At 47.0% G+C, this 12,390-nt stretch overlaps 1 protein-coding gene across 4 annotated transcripts; it reads right to left on the bottom strand.

The window, feature by feature from the left end:
- Window positions 1-1,259: 1,259 nt before the first annotated feature.
- On the bottom strand, window positions 1,260-11,519 carry PIGV (phosphatidylinositol glycan anchor biosynthesis class V). Of its 4 annotated transcripts, none has more exons than XM_036914871.2 (5): window positions 10,834-11,519; window positions 9,854-9,943; window positions 7,979-8,113; window positions 3,596-4,717; window positions 1,260-2,289 (listed from the first exon to the last, which is right to left on the bottom strand). In XM_036914871.2, exons 3-5 carry the CDS (start codon window positions 8,054-8,056, stop codon window positions 2,008-2,010), a joined length of 1,482 nt encoding a protein of 493 aa, XP_036770766.2. In that variant the 5' UTR covers window positions 8,057-8,113; window positions 9,854-9,943; window positions 10,834-11,519; the 3' UTR covers window positions 1,260-2,007. The 4 variants fall into 4 exon arrangements, with proteins under 4 accessions (XP_036770766.2, XP_057355862.1, XP_036770767.2 ...); XM_057499879.1 differs by lacking the exon at window positions 10,834-11,519 and adding an exon at window positions 10,398-10,823; XM_036914872.2 differs by lacking the exon at window positions 10,834-11,519 and adding an exon at window positions 10,467-10,823.
- Between the last annotated feature and the right edge of the window lie 871 nt (window positions 11,520-12,390).

Below are 12,390 nucleotides of genomic sequence, written 5' to 3'. Positions count from 1 at the left end.
GTAACCAAAATGGTCTCTGCAGAACGCCAGTTTCTTATCAGTTGAGAAGATGGGATTCTTATTTATAGGGTTTCTGGTCCTTGAGATCATTTGTCTCTGGGGATGATGAGAACTAGTGTGAAGGTTAAGCTGACACTTCCAGAACAGTGAGATCACCCCCTACTCTGTGGAGTCTTAATCATCTCTTCCAGTAGGGGAACAATCAGTCCTGATTATCCACCCCCCCCACCCCACCCCGGACCCCAACAGAGGCAAGAGTTGAATCCATGACAAAAAAAATCTAGTGCTCCTACCTCTTCAATGAAGGACTGAAATTAGACCTCAACTCACAGGGTGGAAGTCCCTGGATTTGCAGCTGTTGGTACGGAGGGAGGGAACGGTTTCTGCCAACTGGAGGGACTCTAGGGCAGGGGTGATCATCTTTTGCCAAGAAGGGCACTCTCGTGTCTTGGCAGAAGGCACAGAGGGTTGCCCTGCTCTGTGTGTGCATTTTCAGAAGCATTTGACTCTGGACCAAATTCTCTCAGCTCTGCTAAAACTGGGGCAATGGATGGAAAATAGTTATTGGCCAGGCTGACTAGAAGCTCCAACAGAGGGTGCTGGGGCTCAGCCAGGAGCTTCCCTTGCTCAGCTGGCAAGTTGAGCTTTCTGTCATGGTCAGAGGAAGTGTGTTAAAAGTCCAACTCTCAGGGCTCTCAAGAAGCTGCTTATAATTAGCCACTTATTTTAAAGTTTCTGCTTTTCTTAATTTTTGGTTCAAACGTGAAATGAGTGGTGATTACGCACAGCCTCTTACCTGGCTCAAAGAATGAGCAGAAATAGCTCAGCAGGGGTCAATGATTTTACTGCTATTGTAGTGATGGGCTTATAACCAAATGAGGTCAGGAAGATACCATTTCATTCAATTATAAGTTCATGCTGCCAGCTTGGCTCCTCTAATCCATGTCTCCCAATCAAGCAAGCACAGGTACCTGGGCAGGAAAACCAGTCACTGCCTTGACCATTTAGTTGCCTGGTGCAGAATTACTTGCATAGGACAAGGAGCCATATTTACCAGGTGTCACTGCTTTCCCTCAAAGAAAAAGGCAATTAAGTTACTCCTCAGAGTTGGACCAGAGGAAGCGGAGAGTTTCTTCTAAGTGCTGAAAGCAGAATTGTCTATTTTCTCCTAAAATCACATTTGAGCCTTCATGCAAATGTTTAGACTGGAAGATTCATCTTTTAAGGCAGCTCTTAAGATCTTAAAGCAGAAAGGCACATACAAGAGATTATATGGTTTATTTCCCCTCTGCCCCGGAGGGGTAGTATCATTTCCCCTAGTTTCAGAAAAGACAACTAAGGCTCTGAAAACTCTCCCAAGGTCAAACAGCTGGTAAGTGGAGTTTTACTGAGAGGACTAGAATGCAGGTCACCTGCCTAATCATGCAATGTTCTCAACATCACTTTCTCAACTTGTATTATTTTTAAAAGGTAATTTGTCACACATGTAATGGGAAGTTGTTCAATTTGCATTTCTTGGTAAGCCTTTTCATGTAACGACATGAACAAATCATGAAAAAAATGATCAAAAACAATATTCCATTTTGAAAAGATGGTCCCACTTCACTTGCTGCCTGCTACACTACTCAGGCCTCTGCTGTCACGTGGGCACTATCACCAGCCCGTCAGCTGGGGCCTTTGATGAGATTTAAAGAATTTACATTTAAATTTATGTGTGAGTCAGTGGTTGTTTTGTTATGCTTGGTTGGTGAGACAGATCGAGGTGTACTTCAGACTTGGAATAAAATTTCTTACGAAACCTAGTTACAACCAAAGTTTGCCACAGCCAGGACCAGAAGCATCTCTTTATAGTGATTCACACTTCTGTCATTCCTAACCAACCTTCCAAGAAAAAGAGGTTCTAATGGACAGAGTAAGGACCCCAGGGCAGCACAGGCACCCTGGGGTGTATCTGCACTTTCAGACCCCTGCTTAAGTCTGCTTCAAGCCTGTCCCCTGAGACTCTGGTCATGTCCAAGGCAGGAAGTTGCAATGCAGGAGTAATCCCAGGAGCCAGTAGGTCAGAAAGTAGCCTAGAATGCATCGTGTGACTAGAGAACAAGTTTTCCAGTTGTACAAAAGCATCATGAGAGAATTTCTGGGGCCCTTTTGTTCTGGTACAGAGTCCCCTCCAGGAGACTTCCAAGGCACAGTCTCTAGGGATCTCAGCTGTGGTTCTTGATCCTGAAGCAAATGAGCTGGAAACCAGTATACAACAGGAGTGGAGGAGCCCAAAAACCTGGTGAGAACCTGGAAATCGTAAGAGGGAGGAAAACTCACACATTTATTGGAATGCCAGTGCTTCATACTGGACCAGCCTGGGGCTCCCTTGCTGCTGGGTGAACTATAGCCCTGTAACTAGAAATGCACTACACTGGAAGAAAAAAATCAGCAGACCTTAGGATGTGCCTTATAAAGCTTTGTGTGACACTAGCTGAGTGACCTCATGTTACAAATAAACATAGTTACAGACTAATTACCATGATAATGAGCCAATCAATACTAAAAGCCCTATGGGGTCCAATTTTAGACCAGGACCTGAACTCTAAACTCTAGTCTGTGATATGGGGCTTTGAGAACCTGAGATGGATCCAGAAAGCAGAGGGAAAGAGGGCAGGGGATCCTGTGGTTCAATATTCTCTCTCCTAGGGGAATTCAGAGCCAGTCTCTACATGGCCTGCCTCATCTAACTTGGAAACTCTATGAGCTCTGCTGGCAATCACTCTACTAACTGATCCAGCTACAAACACAAAATGCTACTTCCTATTTCTCCTGTGCCTTACATAGCTCAGAGAACTTTACAGACAGCCAGTGTGCCCCTCCAAGAGGCAGAAACTGCTAAGGAGTGGCCATGATGGAGACAAAAAGACTTTCTTGGGGTTATGTTAAAACTGGGGCCATAGATGGGAACACAAAAATCAGATGTATGATCAAACCTTTCCCATCCCTCTTTATCCCCGCCACTGCACAAGAAAACACCTCTGAAAACTGAATACCAGCTTAAGAGTACCTTGAAAAATAAACATGCAAGCAGATATTCTTGGTATATTAGGGAAGGTCCCAAAGATATCCTCTGTGCTTATCTCTACATCTCAGTCAAATCAGGACCTTTCACAATTCTCAAGTCTTTGCACATGCCCTTCCATTGGCTGGCCCAGAACGTTCCTCTTTTGCTTCTTAAATGGGATTACTTTTTACTCATCAGAACCCAGCCTAAATATGACACCCTCCTCAGCCCCTTTAGTCAGTTAGCTATGTTTTCCTTTGTGCTTTTATAATACTTAGCCTCAAAAGAGCAACTCCCCTTCTATCCCACTGTCTTATAGTTTTATCTGTCTCTCTATTTCTACCATGAGTCCCACTAGGGCAACAATCTCACTCATGTTCTATTCCTAGTGGTCTGACCCAGGGTCTGGCAAAAAGACCCCCAAACAGATAATGAATGAATAAATTAGATACAGGTCATTCAAACAGGAAAGTTAGCTGTCTTCCCAGTCCCCAGTCAAGGGGTTCTGTCTATATCCACAGCCTTATCCTAGCCAGGAGCCCACCTCACCTGCACATGCATGCACAGACAACCGAACAGCAGCAGCACTGCAGCATGCACCTGGTACACAAACACCCGAGGACTGAGGAATCCAGGATCAGGCTTCTCTAGGGTCTTACTGTTCTTGCTCCTTCGCATCCCAAGTGTAAGGCAGAACCAAGGGTGAGTAGTCACATATGTCCAAGTTGCCCAGACAACCAGTATAGCCACTGGTGCAGCCAGTAGAAAATTGGGCACCTGCTTGAGCTCATAGTATCTCAAAAAGCCAACATTCCAGTAGACATCCTGGATATAGCTGTATATAAGGGGAATTTTCCAGGAGCACCAAGGTGGCTCATTTCCTTCTGCAATCCGGTAGCCCTTGTCTAAGGCTAACTGCAGCAAGGGCTTAGGGATGGGGTGGGCTGAGTCCGGCAGACAGAACTGGGTATAGGCATAATACTGAAAGAGGGCAAAGGGGAGGCCAAGTGTGATCACTGAAAGGAACACAGAGCCCATCAGCTTCAAGAGCTGTCTCAGAGGATTCAGCACCATGACAGAAGAGAAGATGCCTTGGCACTGAGAATGCACGAGGAAGCCAACACTGACCAGCCCATTGGAGCGTACACCAGTGGCAAGGGCAAAGAGGAGTGCACTAGTCCAGCTTCGGCCCCTTTCCAGCTGCCCCATGGCGCTGAATGTTAGGAGGGCAAACAAAGCTTCTGAGTAACCAGCTGCCAGGAAGATGTTGGCAGGGCTGAGGCAGAAGAGCAGTGCTCCGTAAAAGGCCTGGCGGGGACAGTGCAAAACCAGACAGCCCAGGTCATGAAGTGCAACTGCGGCCAGCACGGAGAACAACGAATTGAGCAATGCTACTGAGATTAACAGGCAACTCCGTAGGTTCAGTAACCCCTGCAGGGGTCTCAGCAGTTTAGTCCCCACCAACAGGGCCAGGGGAAAACCAGGCAAGAAGGCGAAGTTGTGTTCATACAGATAGCCATGCTCAGCAATGAACAGGAAGTGTTCAGCATCCCAGTGAGACAGGCCACCCAGGAGACCTTCCACAAGTTGGTCCACAGAGCCCGAGGGGGTGAGGCGAGGAGGAGAGAAGGCTTCTGCATGATGATCTGGAATGACGGCATTGAAGAGAGCCTGTGGGATGAAAGAGAACTAGGATTTTGATTGAGCCAACTGGAAAAAAGAATTACCATTTCATAAAATGAGGAATAACAGACTTGTTGGGGGAGAATCGAGGGTTCAGTTTTGGACCAGCTGAGTCTGAGTTGGACATTCCAGTGCAGAGGTCAATGAGGCAGTGAGATATATCAGTCTGAGGGTCAGGAGAGTGATCAAAGCTGGAGATATAAATCTGGCAGTCAAAGAGGCACATGGGTGGTATTTAAAGGCATGAGATTAGATGAGATCACCAAGGGAGGAAGTGCAGACAGGAAAAGAAGAAATCTGAGGACTGGGCCCTGGATGTGTCAACATTTAGAGGTTTAAAAAGAGAGTAAGGATCCAGCAATGAAGATAAAGAAGGGATGGTCAGCGAGGCAGGAGGAAAACCAGAAGAGCATAGTGATTTGGAATCAAGTGACACAAAGGAGTGACCAACTAATAGATGCTAACAGGTCAGGTAAGATGAAGACTGAAAACTGACCACTGGATTTAGCAATTTCAAGGTCACTGGTGTCTTTGACAGAGCTATTTCAGTGGAATGAAGGAGAAAAACTACCCCGACTAGATTCAACAGAGAAGGGGAGAAGGGAGAGAGTGCATACAACTATTTGGAGGAGTTTTGCTGTGAAGGGGAGCAGAGAGAGGGGGTAGTTGGTGAATGACAATTTGGGGTCAAGGGAAATCTTACTGTGTTTTCTTTTTTCAAGGTGGGCAATAAGTATTTGCCCATGGGAACAATGAAGTAGGAAGGATACCACTGAGTATTCAGGAGAGGGGAGAAATGCTGGAGGAGGCAAAAGATAGGATCTGCTACACAGGTGGAGAAGCCAGCCTTAGAGAGGAGGACAGACAGTTCATCCAACCCTGAGCTGTAAAGGCACAGAGGTGCAAATGTAGATAGGCTGATGATGTTGGGAGCATGCAGAAAGTTGCTTCTGATTGCTGCTCTTTTTCTGAGTTTTCACTCAGGAAAGCAAGTTGGGGAAAAGGTGTTAGAGACCTGAGTGAAGAGGAAACCAAGTAAAATAAGTCATGACCCTGGTTCTCAAAATAGGCTATTCACTGAAATCATTCAGGGAGTTTCAAAAATCCCCCCAGGTGATTCTCATGTGCAGAAAAATTTGAGAGAATGGAGGGTGAATGGACCAGGGAAAGACTAAGATTGCCAGGTAGCACTGAGGACTTACTTGGGTTAATGATCTTGTATAGAAAGAGACTAGTTAATACAGTTGTGTGTTTGGTGGGTATGGAGTAGGCAGAGAACTGAATTTAACCAAGGTTGGCCTTCTGTCTTGTGAATAAGACATAGGGAGGAGGGAGCAAGAGAGTTGTGCATGTAGGCACGGTGGACCATGGACTATAAGCTGGGTTAAGGGGAGCTGAAGCCAGAAGGTGGATGAGGGACAGTGAAACAGTGGTAGAATCAACGGATTATAGACCCAGTGGGGTGGAAGAACCGCCAGAACTGGGGTAGTGAAGGGAGTGAACTGGAAAGACAGGACATAGTTGTCAGATGCATCAGCTTTATTAATATTAAAACTACCAAAAAATCAACAGTAATTCTGGAAAGAGCAATAGTGAATCAGGAGCTAAAATTTTCAAGGAATGAGGAAGAATGAGCTGTCACTAACAGAGATGACAGCAACAATGAAGGGTAACTGGGTTTATAATCTGATGGCATAAACTTTAAAGCTGGAAGGGGTTGCTGGGAGAAGGAGCGACAATGAAATAGCATTATTGTTAAATATCTTCTGCCTCATCAGAGTGTCGGCTATTTAAGAGAAAAAGAGATCATGACCTTTAATACTTTACCATCTAGCGCAGTACTCGAACAGAGTAGGCACTTAATAAATTTCGGTGGTTGAGTAAACAGTCTAGAGGAAACTTGATTCCAAATCACTATCTCAATTAGAATCCAACTGTCCTGGTTCTCTATTCTAGATGCCAATTCACAGCATTGTTCCATTGGTTCGGCCTATCACCTCAGCTGACGCTGGTTCAAAGCTATCATCAAGTTCAGTTTCCCCAGCATGGCAAAAGGAGTATAACCCTAATTTTTTTTTTTTTTTTTTTTTTTTTTAGAGGGCAACTCTCATATTTATTGATCAAATGGTTGTTAACAACAATAAAATTCTGTGTAGGGGACTCAATACACAATCATTTATCAACCCCAAGTCTAATTCTCAACAGTCTCCAATCTTCTGAAGCATAACGAACAAGTTCTTACATGGTGAACAAGTTCTTACATAGTGAGTAAGTTCTTACATGTATAACCCCATTTTTAAGGCACTTTCTCTTTTTGTTCAGTTTCTTTATTAGGCCTCACGAAACAGTGAAAACAAGTGGGACAGGAGTGACAGTCACAGATAACAGCCCTAGTCTCCAAGTTGAAGACACTTTTAACTAAACCTGGGACCCAGCAGAGCCTACTATGCCTCATACAGTAGGAGAGAGGAAAGGTTTCCATAAAGGAACCAGCTATGAGCTTCACAGTGACTGGTGCTTATGATAAAAGGCAGACATAATTATGCTAACATTAACATCCCTAGAGTGTTGACATATATCCAACAACACATACTAAGGACCTACTGAGCACCAGGCACAGTGCTAGGCACTGGACATAACTTAAATAAACATGCAATTTGATTAAAATATATTACCAAGGGCAGCCTTGGAGTAGAAAGGGAGTTGTAATAGGGAAAATGCATTCGGAGGGTTGTGTGTGAGTGAGGCAGCAAGGGGAGACATGTCAGGGAAGGGGAGGAGACACTGAGGACTAAACAAAAATACACAGATTATCTCAGGACAGTCACCTCTCTCCCACTCAACTGACAGATGTAGTGTTCAGTCTCCTGGTAAGGGGACCCAGGGCAAGGCCTTGAGCTGTCACACCCTAAATACATTTCTGGTTACCTAACATCATGGTCTGTTGAAAATACCACTGGCTCAGGAGTATCTGGGGTCTGATTCTGGCCCTACTCTAACTTGCTTTGTGGCTTTACGGAAGCCATTTAACCTTTCTAGGCCTCTGCTGCTTCACGTGTAAAATAAGGGATTAACAGACCATTTCCAAGAGTCCGGTCCACTTTTCAGCTATAAAACTCTTTTTAGGTCTCTATGGTTCCAATCACATGGAGGGGCACATTTGGGAGGTAGAAAGGAGATAAGGACTATTCTTAGCACCTAGCCCAGTCACAAGGCAATGACATGTTCAGGACAAAAGATCAGACTGACCTGCAGCACCAGAGTCAGGACACGGCAGCAGACTGCAAACCTCAGCACCTCTTTCCGGGATGGGTCCAGGGGCCACATCCTCTCACCACGAGGAATTCAGGGCTGTTGCTGCCCGGATTGAGCCCCCTCAGGCTTCTAAACTCCAAAACCCAAGGAGGATGTGTGTCATGTCATACATATGGGCCAAAAGCAAGTTCTTGAAAGCATTCTTCATGGCAAGTCCCTTTCAGCATTCCTATGGCAAACAAAGCCACCTAACTGCCCAGATGAGGGAAAAGCATCCTGAAGGCAGATGGGACCACTTGGTGTTACTCTGAAGCATTGAATTCTTATCAGGAAAGTTCCACATAAACAGGCATGAAGCTGGAAAGCTAAGCTCACAGAAAATCTTTAAAAGCCTGTTGAGTGTCACTGTGCAGGAACTAAAGACCTGGGTTCAAGTCCTGGCTTTGCTGCTTACAGGTTCTCATTTAGTCCTTCTGAGCCTCAGTTCTTTATGTGTAAAACAGGATCAGACTGTTTTGCCTGTCTCACAAAACTGTCACGGTGAAATGGACTAAAGTGTGAAGAAGTACTACCAAATCTATATTGCGGTTGCTATTATTTGGTGTGTGCCTTTTCCCTCCTGCCCAGAATAATAAACTAGGTCCCAGCTCAGAGTCCCCAAAATGGGGCATAGAACTGAACTGGAAGACCATAATGGCTACACAGTCTAGCTTAGCTCTGTGATGTGTGTTCAGCTGGTCTGTTAAATTAAGTGGAGAAGGAAAAGAAAACCACCACTCAGCAGGACTTCAGCCAGCTCCCATTGCTAAAACAAACTTAGGAGGAAGACAGAGTTGACTACTAAGGATGGGGAAAACTGTTATTTCCCATCTCTTTGTTGGAATGGCAGCAATGTATAAACAATTGTGAAGCCATTCTGGGGCAAGGAATGCACTTTACAGCACTTTTTTTTCAACTATTGGGCTAAAAGAAGTAGCAATGGCTCCTACAGAACATTCAAACACCAGTCTGAGAAGTCAGAAGGGTGGGCAAGGGCGTCAGAGGTAGCTCATCGATTGGGGGTGAAGAACTATCCCTAAAGGGAAAAATATTTAAACTGGTAAATTAACAGGGAGAACTGGAAGAGTCTTCTCTTTTATCTGGCTACTACCCATCAAACCTTTAGTTATCATTTGTTTCTGTACTTCTTCACCGACCCTCACTAGGCTATATGATATGCTCTCATTGGACTCTGCCTTGTCCTCTTTATTGTTGTTGCTTATTTCACTTGCTTGTGAGAACAGGGGATTTGTCTATCTTGCTCCCAACTACCCGCAGGGCCTAGCATTACAAACAGGCATTTTAAGCCCGTTCTGATTGAGTGGAAGAGGCAAGAACAGGATATAGCAGCACCAGTTCATTGGCTGTGGATATGAAATGACTGTTTCAAGTACTCCTCCCATCATTTCTCAGGTTAAGAGCGAAGACGACAAAGTCATTGAAGCTGCAAGAAAATAAAATTTCTCCAGGAAGGTAGCAAGATTGGCCAATAGCAACAGTACTCAGTTCTTGGCACAAGGGGGCGCTAGCCGCTTACTGCATCACCAGGAGGCCTAGAGGAAGGGAGAGGCCACCGACGCCACACCGGTTTGCTCATCGAAATTCAGTTCAAAGGCAAGCTTTTGAAAACCCCAGAGAGCAAGCGGTAGTTTGTGAATCTACCCTTCACTTCCAACATCTGACACGCTGAATCGAGAACTGTAGAAACAGGCGGGGCCACCCTCATATGGCCTTTAGTTCTCTATCCTAGGGTGAATTCACTTACTCCCTTAAGTCATTTGCCACCCACATGCAGAAGAAAAGTTGGAAACAGAAAAGCACTTAACCCACCTCTGCCTCTTCACCAGGCTTTCATTCTTCCTCTCTCCAGAGCCAAGCTCTAGCCCCAGCGACCACAGGAGACTTGAAGCCTACACTTAGCTTACAGGTAAAACAAGTAAAAACAAAACAAAGCCAGTGAGTTCTCCCTCTCAGCTGGTTGCCGACCTCACTTTCCAACAACCAGAACTGGCGGGACACTTAGAGAGCAACTACTTTTGGTGTACTTTCCCGTGAGATAAATATGCCCCATAGAGGTGACTAATACAAACCTCCACAGTCTCTATCAGAGACCTCATTAGACCCTGTGAGGCCAGTGTAATTACCACCGCCATTTTATGGATGTGGAAACTGAGGCTCATTGGGGTCAAATGACACACCGAAGGCTATATTTATATTTAAAGAGAATGTTTCTCCCCTCCCCGCCAAACCTCACGATCTTCCACAAGCCCTCACCGCGGCCAAAGGGAATGTGCTCTTTCAGAACCAGGATTACAGACCAGGTCTCCCCAACTCCTGAGTCCTGTACTTATCCAATGACAGCGCGTGCTCTTACTGGGTAGCGTAGGGCTGAGAATTTGGGGAGGCCTGAACTGGAGCTCTGGACCCTTTGGGCAAGACTAACATTCTCTATGGGTGAAGTCGCTCTGACCAGTCCTAAAAGCCAGAGGCCTCGGGGGTCGTCGCGAGCCAGGTGCCGCCTTCTGCCAGCCCAGTCGGGTCCGAAGACTGTGTTCCTTTCGGACACCGCCCCAAGTGGGGATCAGGCACCTCATCCCCCAAGAGGGGCTTAGGGGTTACTCCCAAGGGGGCCGATAGGGCCCGGCTCGGCATAGGGCCGGAAGGCGGGGGAGGGCGGCAGGCTGTAAAGGAAGAGGCGGCATCGGGAGGCCTCTATGGCGGAGGGGCGGGGCTCCCTGCTACAGCGCAGCCTCCGCCTCATTTCGCTCGGCCTCCTTTTGACAACTGCCCCCCCTCACCCCACCCCCCACCTCCAAATAACTCCCGGGCTCCCAAGCTGCCGCCAGCTCCTCAGTGCCGGCCCATCGCGATCTCCCAGAGAAGGCCCGAACAGCAGCTCTTCCATCCGGGCCCCGAGCTGCCTGCGCCTGCGCAGTGACTCCGCCGACGGCGGCCCCGCCCCGCTCCTGCCCGGACTCGGAGCTGCCCCGCCCCGCTTCGCGGCGGCCATGTTGACTTCGGGCGAGCGGGGCGGGGACCGCAAAGCCCCACAGCTCCGCGCCCTTCTGTCTGGGTGTCTTCCTTCCTTAGTGACACCTGAAGAGTTCTCTCTGGCACTTCACTCTCCTCAGTCCCCCGCCCCCGCCTTCAGTTAGTTTGCTGGGGCTGCTGTCTCAGAGTTCGTGCTCTTGCCCCAGTTCCGTCCCGCAGACATCTACTGAGTTCCTGATGTGTGCCGAGGCTCTTGGAGTCGGGGGCTGTCCCGCGGCCTCTTCACAGAAGCCAGAGCAGCACTCTCCCTGCTGTCAGGCAACAACAGCTCAGCACAGACCCTGGCATACAATAGATGTTCTCTAAGTAGAAAGAAAAGCCTTCTTGGGGTTTCTGTAGCCAGCAGCGGCACCCTGCGTCCTGGGTGTGAATAAAGTGGGGGATCCCCCTGACTTTCCCCTCCTCCAGCTACCAGGGACCTTCTGTCCTACTTCTGTCCTCAACCCATTCTCAGGTGGCTAATGAGGACAGAGTAAGAAGCTTCAGAGATCGCTCCCCAGGACTCCTTTCTCCTTCATTCAAGCAGTTCCTCTCCTAAAAAGTGGGGTCAAAAACGAAGACAAAAAAAGAAACTAACGCAACAAAACAGACTGTTAGGGAGGAGCGGCCAGTTGGTACCCTGTAACGGAAACTGTTAGAACAACTTTACACCCTCCTTAAAGGAAATAGATAATAAATCCTTCTCCGTTGGTGGATTTCTTGTTTCTCAGGATTCCAAAGCCTTCTGTGGTTTCAGTTATCTGCCCTCCAAACGAAGCTAGGGTCTGGGTTAGCCTCTGGCCACAGCCCTGGCTGAGGGAGGGGTTTATCTTCTGCCACAGCTACTACATGTGGGTGGGAACAAAGAGGTCGTTGCTATCTCTCCAAGCAAAGAGTAGCCCACATCAGTTATGGGGGGCCAAGGACTACATCTTTTGATTCTTTATAACTCATTTCAGGCCCTGAGACCTTCGCTGCTCTCAGTCATTTGTTGTGTGTAAGGCGGGTAAAGAATAAATCACGTTTTGGTGGTGTGTTGAAGGAGAGAAGAAGGGAAAAATGGAGTTTAGAAGACCCTTCTCCCAGGTTTTTCAGTGACACTTATTCTCAGCTCTAGAGGCCTGTGAGTGAGTCGGCAAAACTGCAGGGCGTACTCGTGACTGGGGCCTAATGTTGTGACTTGAATCTCTAGAATTCCATGAAGCTCCAAGCAGCACTCTTTGCAAAAGCAAAACTGAGAAGTGAACTGTACTTGCTCTGTGAATTCACAAGAGAAAAAGACATGCATTCTTAAAGTTCCCTCTGTCCACCCCAAATTCCCCCAAAAATCTGTTTGT

The sequence above is a fragment of the Manis pentadactyla genome, chromosome 4, assembly GCF_030020395.1.
Source record: "Manis pentadactyla isolate mManPen7 chromosome 4, mManPen7.hap1, whole genome shotgun sequence".
Classification (NCBI taxonomy): domain Eukaryota; kingdom Metazoa; phylum Chordata; class Mammalia; order Pholidota; family Manidae; genus Manis; species Manis pentadactyla.
The sequence above is the reverse complement of the archived record's forward strand: the minus strand, read 5'-3'. Positions and strand labels throughout refer to the sequence as shown.